Source organism: Sinocyclocheilus rhinocerous, unplaced genomic scaffold (assembly GCF_001515625.1).
Source record: "Sinocyclocheilus rhinocerous isolate Xijiao unplaced genomic scaffold, SAMN03320098_v1.1 scaffold469, whole genome shotgun sequence".
NCBI lineage: Eukaryota > Metazoa > Chordata > Actinopteri > Cypriniformes > Cyprinidae > Sinocyclocheilus > Sinocyclocheilus rhinocerous.
Genome location: NW_015636034.1, coordinates 421,191 through 435,272, shown reverse-complemented (window position 1 = coordinate 435,272; position 14,082 = coordinate 421,191). Strand labels below are relative to the sequence as shown.

Below are 14,082 nucleotides of genomic sequence, written 5' to 3'. Positions count from 1 at the left end.
GATATCGTCCTCTTTTGGAAGGTCAAACAAAGTAGTTTCGCTTTCACAACGAAACACACAGCGTCTTCACGACATGGCGGCAACAACAATACTACAGCGAGAATCAAAGTTACGCCTTCTTTCTTTGCGTTAACATTTGGGCGGCGTTATGCAAATCTTCTCACATCGTGACGTAGACATGTGGGGTGTGTTAGAACGAGCCGTTTTAGGTAGGCGTGGTTGACTCTTAACTTTTATAAAGAATATCTCTTTGGATTTGAGACTTTAGTCTTTGCAACTTTTACAGATCTTCTTTATGCACCAAGAGCTTGTAACACTCCAAAGAGAAAGGAAAAATTGAAATCGCATCATATGACCCCTTTATCATTAGGGTCAAGGACAAATAAGGATGTCTGGAATGTAATAAGGACAAAGGTCTTTGTAAAATCTGTTTTAAAATTCACCCTGTCTATTTTATCAATGCATGTTATTGATCTTATTGAAAACAATTCATCCATCTATGTTTTCAATTTTTCTTTAAATTTTTTTTCTTCGTAATGTTTAATCAGAATGTGGTGACTGGATTTTCCTTTGAAACGTCAGACTTTCTCTGGTGAGGTCTGCAGGACATCTCCAAACTTTTAGTCCAGTTAAACCCCACTCCTGCAGGGTAATGTTCATCTGTCTCCACTTTTGAGTTCAGCGCCCACATCTCAAAGTCCGGTAAACATCTAAAGGATAGAACCAAGTTCTTTCCCTACAGTACATATCTGTCGCTACTTCTGTTTCATCATGACATTAAGAATGCTTTTTAAAGAACATTTGGCCATTTTCTTAGAAATTTAAGCTTTGCATTCACGTTGATTTAAAAAAAACATTTCTACAAACAGTTTGTTTTAATGATTAAATTGCCAAGTGGTTTACTAAGATACTTTCATTGCACCTTTAATACATGTGAGTGAGCGTTCATTACTTTGTAACATATTTACAAGGTAAAGAATATTTTTTACTGTATTTTACTACTGGTATCATACTTTTTGAATTTGTGAATACCAATAATCTTGGGGATCCTCAGTTTTGAACAAAACATGCCTTTTCATAAAAAGGTCAAAATGTGTCACATTTTTTATAAGACCTTGATGCACAGTGATGCCACAAGTTTGTAAAATGTTAATAATGTTTTTAGTAAAAAAAAAACAAAAACAGTTTTTAAAAAAATAAATAATTAATAATGCATGTTAAAGCTAACATTTTCAAGTTTGTTTAAAAAATGTCAAACTTTTAATATTTTTTTCTCCCAGATTCCCCAGTTACACCACCTTGACGCGAGTTTAAACCTAATAGAAATATCAAAATGCAGAAATTAAAATCCATCATAGAAGAGATGTTTTTAAGCCATTTTTTGTATGAATAGCATTGTATATGTATTTTTAAATAGTTTAGATCTGGATCAAACTCATGAGTATCATGTTATTGACTAATGAACATAGTGCTCTTTATGTGTGTATATCAATGTAATGATGAAAATGCCTTGCTCGCTGTTGAATAGTAGCTAGTTTGTGATAAATGAGTTGTTGTGAAGAAATATAATTAATATAATATAATATTTGCATTCAGAGAGCATGTTAAATAGCTGAGAAAATCATATGAATATGTGTGTGTGCATAACTTCAACCTACTTGACTTTTAGTGAGCCTAACTGACCGATTATTTCAGTTTCATCAAGTCTCCCACTGCACCATATTGCTAATTTTCTCACTAAGATAACCAGTTTTTTATTGATGGCTATAAAACGGAGAGTTCCGGTCCTTGATTCTGATTGGCTGAGCCAAGTTCGAAGCTGTCGTAAATGACTCTACAAACATACACCTTTGTTTACATTTGTGCGTTGCTCGGCAACCACTTTGTTGGAACCACAACCGTTTCTGAGGAACTACATTGTTTGGCGGAAGAGTAATGTTTTTATTAATATCATTACACTTTATTTGCTCTGTTTTATTTTGTGAAACCTTACTACGTATATGGAATAACCGTTTTATAAAAGCAATAAGCCCTGTGAAGCCGATGGGGCTTATTGCTTTATTTTGTGCCTAAACAGTCTGTTTCAGTTATAGCTATGTGGTTACAGCTTTTTGTCAAATCAATAGTGTCAGTTGGCCTTATTGATCTTATTATTTGGCTGTATATTGATGCATCATCTATGTAATTTAGATCTAAAACTTCAGGAAATGGTGCAACAGATGAAATCTCTTTAGGTGCACATTGAGAAAAAATTACTGGTTACAAACAAAGCTTGGCAGCAATGCTTCCGGAATCTTCAGACACCCTGAAAAGAGCTGTTTTAGATTAGCCCTTCACTCAAATTGAGTTAAAAATAAACAAATGTCCCGTTTAAACACTGGTGCATATCACACATCTGCTGCTGGTTGCTTTTATTTTTCACTTTATATGACGTTTCTCTTGATGTAGAAGTGTTGTGTTGTATTTTTTCCAAAAGAAACAAATTCATATTTCATCAACATAAGTTTAACTTCATAAATAACTTTAGAGTTTAATTCTGACGTGCTTGACTGAATTTTTTGAACATCCTGCGAGCCTTATTAATGGAAGAATAATTTTTAAGAAAGTCTTTAAGTAGATTATATAAAACAAGAGCTAAAGACATTACTAAATTGACCTCACATTAAGTGCTCTCCAGCTCTGTGGCGAGAAAGAGTAAGAGCACTCCTGAATAATGACTGCAGCAGATTAGCAAAGGTCCTCAGAGTCCTCAGACATCCACATCCGCCAGTATTCATTCACAAATTCTCATTTCCTCTTCTTAGGTTTTAGATAGACCACAGCGTCTTCTCAGTTTCTGTTACAGTGTTTGCGGCTGCAGCATTGGTGGCTGACTGCAGAGAAATCTTTCATTATTCACGGCTCTCTCTGCAACATACAACTCTTCCATATTACATACAAACAAAACCTCATGGAGATGCTGAAGCTCTCAGTTACTTAAAACAAATGTGGTTTGTCTTTTGAATCCTTGAATGGGGTGGTGGCATGTTCCATATCGTTTGAAGTTACTAACTTTAAATACATTTTCAGATTAGGATATTAATGTCTTGTTTTGAATATAACAGTGTAGTACATTGCTTTACATGTGAGCATGTGCTTAATTATTCTTGTGGTGCATTACAGTCTTTGCATGTTAAGGTGCTGATAGGGCAAACCATAGCCACATTACGAATTTGCTCTTTGCAGCCAAAAGAAGATTCATGAAAAACAATATTGGAAGGGCTTTGTAAACAGCTTATTCTGAATGAGTCTTGTTGTAGGGGACTTGTGATGGGAGCTCACGGATTTCCTTTGCTTCAGGGTAACATTAGCAGCGATTAGTGAAATTGAAAGTGTTGCTGGGAAAGGGCTGGATTTCACCTTCAGCGATTCTTCTCTGATTACTTGAAGAGAAAATATCCATCAGTTGAAAACTCTTTCAGGGGACGTTAGAAACTTTGGATGGTGTCAGTTTATATTCGCAGTAGATATCTATCTTATCACAGGAATAATTTAAAGATGCAGTGCCTGGAGTTCTTGCACCTTTTCATAATATCATGAGTTGCAGTTTGAGGTTTGTAAGAGATTTTTCTTGTTTTAGAAAGTGTCTTATGCTCCCCAAGGCTGCATTTATTTGATCAATAATACAGTAAAAACAGTAGTATTGTGAAATATTACTATTTTAAATAACACTTTTACATTTTAGTATATTTTAAAATGTGATGCCAAAGCTGAATTTTCAGCATTATTACTTCTTCAGTGTCACATGATCCTTCAGAAATCATTGTTATGCTAAATTTGGTGCTCAGGAAACATTTCTTCTTCTTCTTATTATTATTAATACATTTTTTCATGATTCTTTGATCAATAGAAAGTTAAAATTGATTTGAACTGCATTTATATAAAATATAAATATTTTGTAAAATTATAAATGCCTTTATTGTCACTAATAATCAATTTAATGCATCCTTAGTGAATAAAAAAATAAAAATTCTCCCCCCCCCCACGAGTCCATCTCTACTACCATAAGCAGTCACATTGTTCTTTTTCTAACAATTCAGAATGATACTACCATGAAAATGTGGGCTTATTTGCCTTTCCCAGTTTGTTCATTAAACTAGTGGGTATTGCGCCAATACATCTGAGAATAGTTCAATATAAATAAATGTACATTCTGCATTGAAGGCTTGTGGCGGATGTTTAGACGTTGCTCTGTGGCACGCTGAGAATGATTGATGCTGCGTGTCTGTGTTTGTCTGGGCTCACCAGGAGAGCCCCTCCTTCCCAGGCCTGCTCAGGAATTAAATGATTATCTCAAGGGTGCTCCCCTCATTTGTATGGAAAAATTGTATTTGGTGTGGCAGCTTCAGGACATCCCCAGATAGTGCTGCGGTGATAGGCTTACAGATGCTTGACTGCGACAGTGACGCAGTGGAATTGTGTCTCCTGTCACTCAAAGGGAGCGAAAGGAACAGAGAGTCTGTGCTGCTGCCAGAATATAGATGATGTTGGGGCTTGGTTGGTAAGGTAGAATAGCTCAACAACCCTATTGAAAATGATCATTTAATGGGGCTGAAACACATCGTTCCTCTTGTTTAGTGTCTTGTGTCTTTTGCTTTATTTCTTTATTTCTTTATTGCTTTATGTCTTTCAGCTTGGTCCAACTCAGACTTGTGGGTTCCTATTTTATTTTATTTTTTTTTAGATTTCCCAGTTTTTCACTGTGGAATTTCATGTAAATGTGCATCATTACATTCTATATCAGACCTCGTGTTATATTTGATTTGTTTGCATGAAATATTTATCACCCCCATAGAGGCCAAACAATATACATTTCCTTTGGCCCAATCAAACAGAAACTTTCTATTCCTTAACACCAAAAATACTTTTAATTTCTTAAAGTTTAAATATACTCTGGGAACCATAAAAATCCAATAGAGAGCAACAATGGCGGCCAACTTTTTCAGCAACCTTAATCTGTCTTGAAGTATTTTTCCCTTTCATGTTCTAGTTTGATTTGAAACCAAAATAATACAGGAAATTAAAAAATGAGGCAATTTTTTATGAGGCAATGATCTCATCTCATGAAGCATTATTTTATATGTTACATACAATATTATATATATAATATTATTCTAAATATCCAGATTACATGTAAGTAGTTTGAGTGTAATTTGATAACTTTTAGTGGTGGTGCATTTAAAATGAGAAACAATTGTCAGGTAATTATGAGATGCGGGCAGCTGGCGGTACTTTAGCAGTCAGCATGTTAAAAACCTGTCTGAGAAGTTTAGTCTTTTAATTCACTTTATTTACAGCTTCAAAACAGCGCTTGTGTTCAAATATTTACAAATAGGTTTATTGGTAAGGTGTTAAAGTGAGGTTAAAGCACAGTATTATCTGAAGTCTGTTGCTGATTCTTTATGGTGTGGTACTCACTCTTGAGTGTCTTGTCAGAAAACGAATCAGACAGATGACTGCTTTAAAAAATAGTAGAACAACAAGACTCGAAATGCTGGATGCAGTGAGCTAAGTGTTTTTATTAAACACAGTGTTGTTGTAATGACACTGACTTATAGTTTCTACAGTAGCATGTCATTGCTTAACCTCCTCAGAATTTAAGGTAGGTCTGTCTTGAAAGGTTTATTCATTAACGTTCAAAATCAATTTCTCTATGGATTAAATGAAGGGGATTTTTTCTTGCTTTAGTGACAAGCAGGGTCTTCCAAGGTTCCAAGGTGAGTCACGTTCAGGGTTTCCTGCTTGTGTTAAATGATTAAGGGCTTCACTGATATCTCTTTGGACCTTGAATCACCCATGTACTCTCCTTACCATATTAACAGCAGATTAAGGTTGCAGCTAAATGCACACAACCAGGAATTATCAGTTGGTACTGTAAATACTCTGGCCTCAAGAGGCCCTTCGTTTGCCTTTACTGAATGACTGAAGGATGCTAAATATTCCTTGTCTGACCCACATGTGATTTGCTGTAAAAAAAAAAAAAAAGTATTTATGTTACGAGGGAGCCCTGCAGGTCATTTTCTTTATTGGCCCTATATGACATTGAGGGAGCTGTGTTGGTCTTTGTATCTTTACGGGCTGCAGTCTATTCAGTAGCTGTGATGTCTTCTGGCACCGTGTCCAAAAGTCTGCAACAAACATCATTTGTTAATTATCTCCGAAGGGAAAATAGGAGCCTTTCAGTCATTTGTCTTTCTGTTATAGAGGACACAACACTGCATCACAATTGTGCATTCAGATTTCTGTTTATCACGGTTCACGCTTCACTGGTAACAAATATGTTGAGTGATTTCTTACTTTATGGTTGAGTATGGTTGTCAAATGTTGGCACATTCTGATTGAGTTCAGGTAAAGACTAATGGTTTCACTCTTTCGCTCTTTGATTCACTCTTTCATTCTGAGCTGATCTGTTTAGCCATTGGAGGTTTACCCTGTTAGTGATCCTAACATGCTGACTTCCCTTTTCTCTGCTCGCACACATTTGAATGCTTGGATTTGACACGTAGGACTGCTTCTGCAAAAACAAAACATTTTGATTAACATCCTTTTAAATGTACTTTAGCATTTTAAAGGTAAGGAAATGCAGGCAAATATCTCCTCAAACATCTCATATTTCTCACGGTATATTTATTTTATTGCTTGACTTCTCTGTCAGAGGGACATACTTTGCTTTGTGTTTTTCTAAAACTGTCACTGTGCAGCGTAGATGTAACTGCTTTGATGTAATGCTTCGGATTTACGTACGTGCTGTGCTATCTGCCACATTTTTGAGACTGCTTTAAGACTTTTTAGGACTCATTTGTAGTATTCACATGATAATTGTAGTTATTTATTCCATCTCTTAGTCTTTCTCTTGGATGATAGTAAGTGTTGGCATTCTGCCACATTTATCAGTGTTGTAATTTGAAGTCCTTTTCCTCTTTCTAAAAATGATTCAGCTTTCACAGTTTTTTTCAATCTGATATTTTAAGATGTCAGTTATTACTCATTAGCAACTTCTTAAAATGATAGTCCACTCAAGAATGAAAGATTTGTCATCGTTTGCTCATTCCATGTTGTTCTAACTTTGTATTGATTTTTAAAAAATTATTCTATGAAAGGTGATTTTAATATGTCAAGCTCTAAAAAGGGCAATAAGCAATAGAAAGTAGTTATATTGTAATACTATTTCACAATATTACGTCATCTTAAGTCAGAATAGTTTCGTGTGAGGAACCAGAATTTAAGCCATTATTTACTGATAATCTTGCCCTTCACCTCAAATCTAATTTGTTCAATTGCATAATTCTAGCTTTACTCATGCAATTCCATATGTAAAGTTATTTTGTAAGTTATGTTAGCATTAAATATGTGTTAGCATGCAATATGCTCATCTCTATATTTCTTTGTCCGAGAGTGATGGGTAAAAGGCACTTTTGCAGTTTCCCTCTTTCTAGTGTCTACACACACACACACACACACACACACACACACACACACACATATATATTCAGATATGAATGCACATAAATAATCCAGTACACACAATAATAACACTATAATTACACATTGTTTTCTTCACTTTGAAAGTGGGTTAACTACAAAGAAACAGATTAATTATGATTAAGTATATTTTAATTGACTGACAGCACTAGTGTACAGTACATACACAATATATTTTGTTGAGCTTTCTGATTTAATGAATGAAACTATGCATTTTCATAGTGCCTAATGCTCTCCTTCAGACGTCATTGCATTTACCATGAGACTTCACGTTTGCTTATTTATTCTCATAGTCGTCCTCATCAGACTTTGTTGCAGGTGTCTGTGTTGCTGGTAAGTGTTAAGCAGTTGTGCATGTTGAGAGTGAGAATGAGAGAAAAACAGACAGACAGGGAAATCAGAGAGGCGACGGGGCTTGTACGTCTGCTTTTACAATGGCTGTCTGTCAGATTGTGTAAGAAGAAGGGGGGAGTAAAGAGGAAGAGAAGAGTGAAAAATCCACACGCTCCTTTTTTTATGTTTCTTTCAGGCTGAGTCACTGTCGAGGAGTTGGAAGATCTTGAGAGAGAGGGAGACAGCATCACGGAGAGAGCGTGAGAGAGAAAAGCAACGGAAGGAGGGGAAAACCGCTACACAACGCCTTTGAGAGCGAAGCAAGAGAGAGAGAGGCAGCCAGCGAGAACGACGGAAAGAGAGAGACAGAGCGCAGCAGTGAGGGAGGGAGAGAGACGCTGAGGCTGGGAGAGCTGACCCCCCTCCCCTCTCCTCTCCTCCTTCCCCCCCTCCTCACTCCTTCAGGAGCTGGTGTGTAGGAGCGGCGGGTACAGTGTGACTGAGGCAACATGAGCGATGTCACCATCGTTAAGGAAGGCTGGGTCCAGAAGAGAGGTGAGTAGCTTGTCTCTGCCTGTGTGTCGGTCAGCTCGCCGGGTCGTGTGTCTCCAGAGACGGCTCTCTCCGTCATGGGCGGGCCACAGCGTGGCTTCAGTCTGTGTCTGTGGAAACCGGCATGTGGGTGTGCCTCTTTACGCGCGTGTTCATGAGCCATGTTTGATGCTGGTGTGGCATTTCACTGAACGTGCGTGTGTGTTTGTGTGCGTCTGCTGGAGAAGCAGCTGCATTCAGATTGGTATCCGTCATTTCTCACTGCACAGCTCTGACGTGCCGGACTGCTACGTTTGATGGGGTTTTCTGCACATGCTTGCACCCATCCTGATGCATAATGCTCGGTTTGAGCAGATTATGGTGATGTTTTATTTATTTGATCAGTACGTTTGGAAAGCGTGTTGTGTTTTAGCTTTTTTGTGGACTGCAAGGGCTGCTGTGTACAAATAAACACACTCACTCAACTCAAGGTAAAGTTAATGTGACATCCATGTGAGAAGCTGCTCTAGGTGTTCTTATGGGATCTAGGGTACTTCAACCAGGTTGTCCTGCTTTCCTTCAGTTTTGTTGTTGCTTGTAAAGACATAGGAGTGAGTGCCTTGTGGCTTCCCAATATATGTATCCATAAGTATCCATGCTGACAGAGATGTGCAGCAGCCAAAAGTCACTCGTTTTCAATGAAAGTTCGTGATTTGGTGTTACAAGCAATAGTGGCTGTTGTTGATACGATTGTTCAGTAAAGTTTGACTTTATGCAAATGAGCAGCAACATTTTGCGGTGACTAGCAATGCAGGGGCAGACAGTAATTTGTAATATGTATTTTTAAAGTTTTATTTCAGTCAGACTAAAGCAATAATTTGTCACCTTACAATGCCATTTAAATGTTTTTTAGTCTGACTGAAGTTGACCCTGCCTGGTTTTTATGAAGTCAGACTGTCAGATAATGAGATTGGAGCTCGGTTTCGTCCATCATGGATATGCTTTAATTGAACTTCAATTGGCCTGGGAGATGTACTTACACTGCAATAAAGATGTGACGTCCATTTAAGCCGCGTTTAAGCCTTCAAATATTTGATTACTCATTGATTACACCATGTATACTTAGACAAACAAGTGAGTTCTGTGGCAAAATCCCACTCAAATAAAACTAATCAAGTAAATGTGAAGTTCATGGGGTCTGACATCTGGTACAGCAGTCAAGCAGAACTAGTACAAGGACTAGTTCAGTTTGCATGGCCTTAACTCTGAATGGTTATGCTACATTGGGCCCGATGCTCTGCTCTCCGATTGGATGAGCAGCTGTTGGTCGGACTTGCTTGAGCTTACAGTATTTAGATGTGTCCAACAGACATTTAATTCACCAGTTCAATTCAGGACTCACATAGTCATAAAAAACCTTAGAAAGAAAAGTCAAATCTTTGAAAGTCATGGAAAAGCATCTGTAAGAAAGTTTTGTTTTGCTCTAAAATACTGCATTGGTTGGATAGAGCAATACTTGCCCCCAAACCAATGTCATATAACATGGATCTGTTTGTTGAGGGTCTTATTGGAGACATTATACGATGTTTAATAGGTAGCCAGTGCAGTGTTGACAGAACCGGGCTAATATGGTCATTATTATTATTATTATTAACCTTTATTTAACCAGGTAAGTCAGTCATACTTCCTGGTTCTAGTAAGAACTCTAGCTGCTGCAAGAATTTCATTAGTTTAGCCACTGTATTGAATAAATACTTGGGATTATGTTTGTTTTCTTCTAAAAGAGAAGAAAAGTAATCGGATCTAGCAGTTTTTAATGCTTTTTAATACTTTTGTAAGCTAACAAATGTAATTGTTTAAAGCTCACTTAATACTCTTGTATTTATGTTGTTCTGGCTAATATGACTTAACTTGGTGTGGATACAGTGTCACACAAAAGCAATGCCACTGTAGAAATAACCCGTTTAAATTTAGTTTTGTGCCTTTGCCATTTTCGTTTAGTTTATAATTTTTTGAATGTTTCAGTTTAGCTTTAATTTATTAATTTCAGCTTTAGTAATTTTAGCATTTCAACTTCTGCTAGTTGCGGAAAATAAATGAACAATTAACGAAAATAATTTTTAATAGTTTTAGATGTAGTTAACAATAACAACACTGTGTAATTCAAAAGTTTTTTTGTCTTGCATTAAATTGTAAAGCAGCTTCTTTTTTTCCTCCTGTCTTTGTCAGCAAACATGAACAACGTAAAAGGTCATTGGTCAAAAGTGAATCAGTTAAAAACTGCTGGAACCCTTTTAACTGATGGTGAGTGTTGTGCTTGTGAACTCATGTGTGCAGCATCCACGTTGAGTCAGATTTGAAATTCCCTCCAGTGTGTGCAGTCTGGGCTGGGCTTGAGGATGGAGAGGTTAGTGTTTGGGATTGTGTGTGTGTGTGTGTGTAGTGGGAGAGTTTGGTGTAGCCCTGGGCTGGGAAACTGGCTTCATTCTGTTTGCCTTGGCTGCCGACCAGGACGACCCCAATCACCCTCTTCTTTTCCACTCCTTTTTCCACTTTGTCTCCGCCACTTTCTGTTTCCATTATTGCTTTTACTGTCTCTCTCTCTGTCTGTGTCCTGTTGTACTTTTACTTTTCCATTTTGCTGCTGTCTCTCTCCGTCTCATCATCTCTCTCTCTCTCTCTCTCCCTCCCTCTAGAACACCTGTGTCGCAGTACAAGTTTTGCCCCCCCTACCTTGTCTTCCGAGCTGTGACTTTTTAGGGAAAAAGAACTGTGTGTGAAGTGAGGATAACCAAAAGGGTGACATAATTTCCTGTTTACTCCACTAATGAATGGATCACAAAGAAATGGGCCAGCTTAAGACACTGAAACCCCCTGTTTCTGACTTTGCCCCCCTCTCACATCTCATTGTCTAAACCGCAGCCTGTTTAATGCATCAGCCAAAGTTTGATTGTTCAGAGATGACGTCTGCAAAATCATGCAAAACGCAACATACTGGAATATCATGGAACTAAATAGCATGAAGTTTTATTTTCGAATCTTTAATTTGATGCAGTTTTGTTTTCCAGATCGCTGGTCCGCGGTAAATTAGCACTGATTGCAAGCAGACCTGTTCATGAAAATGCTTTTGATGTCTGCACTGTGTGTGTGTGGAGGTTAGCTGTCAGGCTCCATAGCCGAAGAGCAGCGCAGAGGAGTCACATGGTACACTGCTCTCTCCCGCAGGACCGCTGGAACACTCTGTTCTGAGGAAAGGATACAGGCACATGAATGAAGCTCGCTCGCTCGCTCCCGCACGATCACATGACCAGCGATGCACTCGTTCATTCATTTGCTCATACAGTACTAGCATATGGATTACATAGACACACACACCAAACTCTGACCTTGCTGACTGTTATATCCTTCACTTCCTGTTCCATTTCTCATACCCAGCAATCTCCTGCTCTCAGATGACCACTGCGGCCATCTCCTCATTATCTCCTTCCTGTCCCCCCTCTCTCTCTCTCCCCAGTATGTAAAGTGCATCTGAGTGCACACCAGATCAGCTCGGACTGCAGTGGAAGTACAGATACAGGAGCATCCTCTTGCAGGTCAACACAAACAAACAGAGACTCTTTCTGGTGCTTGTGGGATGTATCTGCTGTTGGTTAATCTAGATATATCTCAGTCCAGTCAGACCATTTATGGAAGCTGTGTCCTGACAGCCATGACCCTGACAAGTGTCACAACATTTTGATGGTCGTTTGGGTTTTTTCTGCGACATTACTCTGATAACCCTGCCCACAATGATTTTTTATGGAATATCCCTCTCCTTATAACCTTATGTTAAACATTACATATATTCTGGTTATAATTTTGTTTCATTACACAGCATTTTCTCTTTCAGCATGGACAGAACATGTGTTTCTGGATTCCTAACTATTCTGACCTGGATTGGACATGATGTAAGCTGCAATCATTAAATTAACATATGATCACCCAGTTTTTACAGATTAAGAGTTTTTTATCGATTCTCAGACATATGTATTTCAGAATACCACACAATAAATCTACAGAATCAACATTTTAATCTTTTTAACAAACCCACCCCAAACTAATCCCCAACTAAGACTTTGAGGTCACTTGGCTATAATGAAATACAATTAAAACATCTTCCAGGATATAACAAATACTATAAAATAAAATGAATAAATAAAAACCCATCTTATAACACATCACAATGAAACTTTCAACTATGAACATCTTTAGCTAAACAGAGATTAGCTAATTATAAGAAAGGTAATTTTACATATTGTAGACTGAGTAGGTACAGTACAGTAGCAAGAACATCCTGTTCCATTCACAGGGTCAGTAAGAGTTTGGAAAATGGCCATGTAAAACTAAATTATGACTATTATGACATGACAAATGTTGTAGTTGGACTACAGGGAAAAAATGTTTTAGTTTCTTACAACTTCATCAGTAAGAAAAATGCGTGAACAAACAGTTTTAATGGTAAATTCAGAAACACTTGAAGGGAGGGATTTAATTAAAATCAGAACTGTTGCAGCACACACACTTTTGATGAGGGTTAAAGTCGCCATGAAATCAAAATTGCCAGTTATTATTTTTTTGTGGATTTTTGCAGTGTTTGTTAAAAATGATTTATCCCTGCACATCATTTAAAAAAAAATCATAACCTTTAATAATAAAAAAAATTAACATTAACCATTAACCATTAACATTAACACCATTAACATCCCTTCCCCCTTGCTACAACTTATCTTCTCTGATTGTATGTTGGTTCAAGGGCTAGGCAATAAAGTTGTCCAATGGCCAGATGAGCCTGAGTTCCTCCAGCTGCCTGCCACTCAAACGATCATCCATTCAGTTTGCATTTCCCACTTTATAGTCAATTCCTGGTTGACAAAATCAAATCCTTGCTTGCATTTTTAATTCCTCGCTCACAAAGCTATTTCACCCGGATACAAGTCACAATTTGGATGAAAAGTCAGTCATAATTTCCATTTCATGCAGACTTTAAGAAAGAACAAGTTAAAGAGGAACTATAATAATAAACAATCATAAGATTCAGCCAATAAAAGTAGATAAGATAATGTGTCATCCACTAATTAGGATCCAACCAATTATGAAGCACAACAGGGAGCAGGTCAATCGATGTTGCACCCATGAATTAGTCATGATGGATCCAAAAAGACAACAGAAAAAAAAAATTCAATTACATTAAAAAAAACATTCCAAACAACCTCATACAAAGATAAAAAAGTAATAAAATAACATAAAGAAACAATTTCATGAAGGATATTTTGCCTTTACAAGAAAATGTTGGTAGTTGGATGTAATTTACTCTTTAAATAATTCAGCTTTAAAATGGCTATTTACTTGTGTTTTACAGTTTAGTAGCAGAGTTGAGGGTAATTTTTATGAAATGTGCCTCGCTTCAAGCTTTGTATTCAAACGAGTGCCAAATAGAGTCTGAGAGCTGTGGAGGATCACGAGCCGCTCCTGTATCATCCCGATGCTTTTAATTTCACATCAGCTTTTCACAGTCATCCGTCTTAAGTCCTCCCACTTCCCTCTCAGCAGTGAGGGGAAAAGCCTCCACATACCCAAACAGATCTGCCATCTCCTTTAAAGGAAGCACACCTGCACAGTCTCTAACGCGCGCGCTCACACGCTAACGGCTGCTTTTCC

General features: G+C 37.5%; 1 protein-coding gene across 4 annotated transcripts in view; it reads left to right on the top strand.

The window, feature by feature from the left end:
* Positions 1-14,082, top strand: part of akt3a (v-akt murine thymoma viral oncogene homolog 3a) — a 114,045-nt gene that overhangs the window by 1,847 nt on the left and 98,116 nt on the right. For 3 of the 4 annotated variants that reach the window (XM_016562101.1, XM_016562100.1, XM_016562102.1), the window contains one exon: positions 8,051-8,409. The exons of the other annotated variant lie outside the window; for it this stretch is intronic. In XM_016562101.1, coding sequence (XP_016417587.1) covers positions 8,364-8,409 — 46 coding nt within the window. In that variant the 5' untranslated portion in view covers positions 8,051-8,363. The remainder of the gene's footprint in view (positions 1-8,050; positions 8,410-14,082) is intronic. 4 annotated transcript variants of the gene reach the window in all.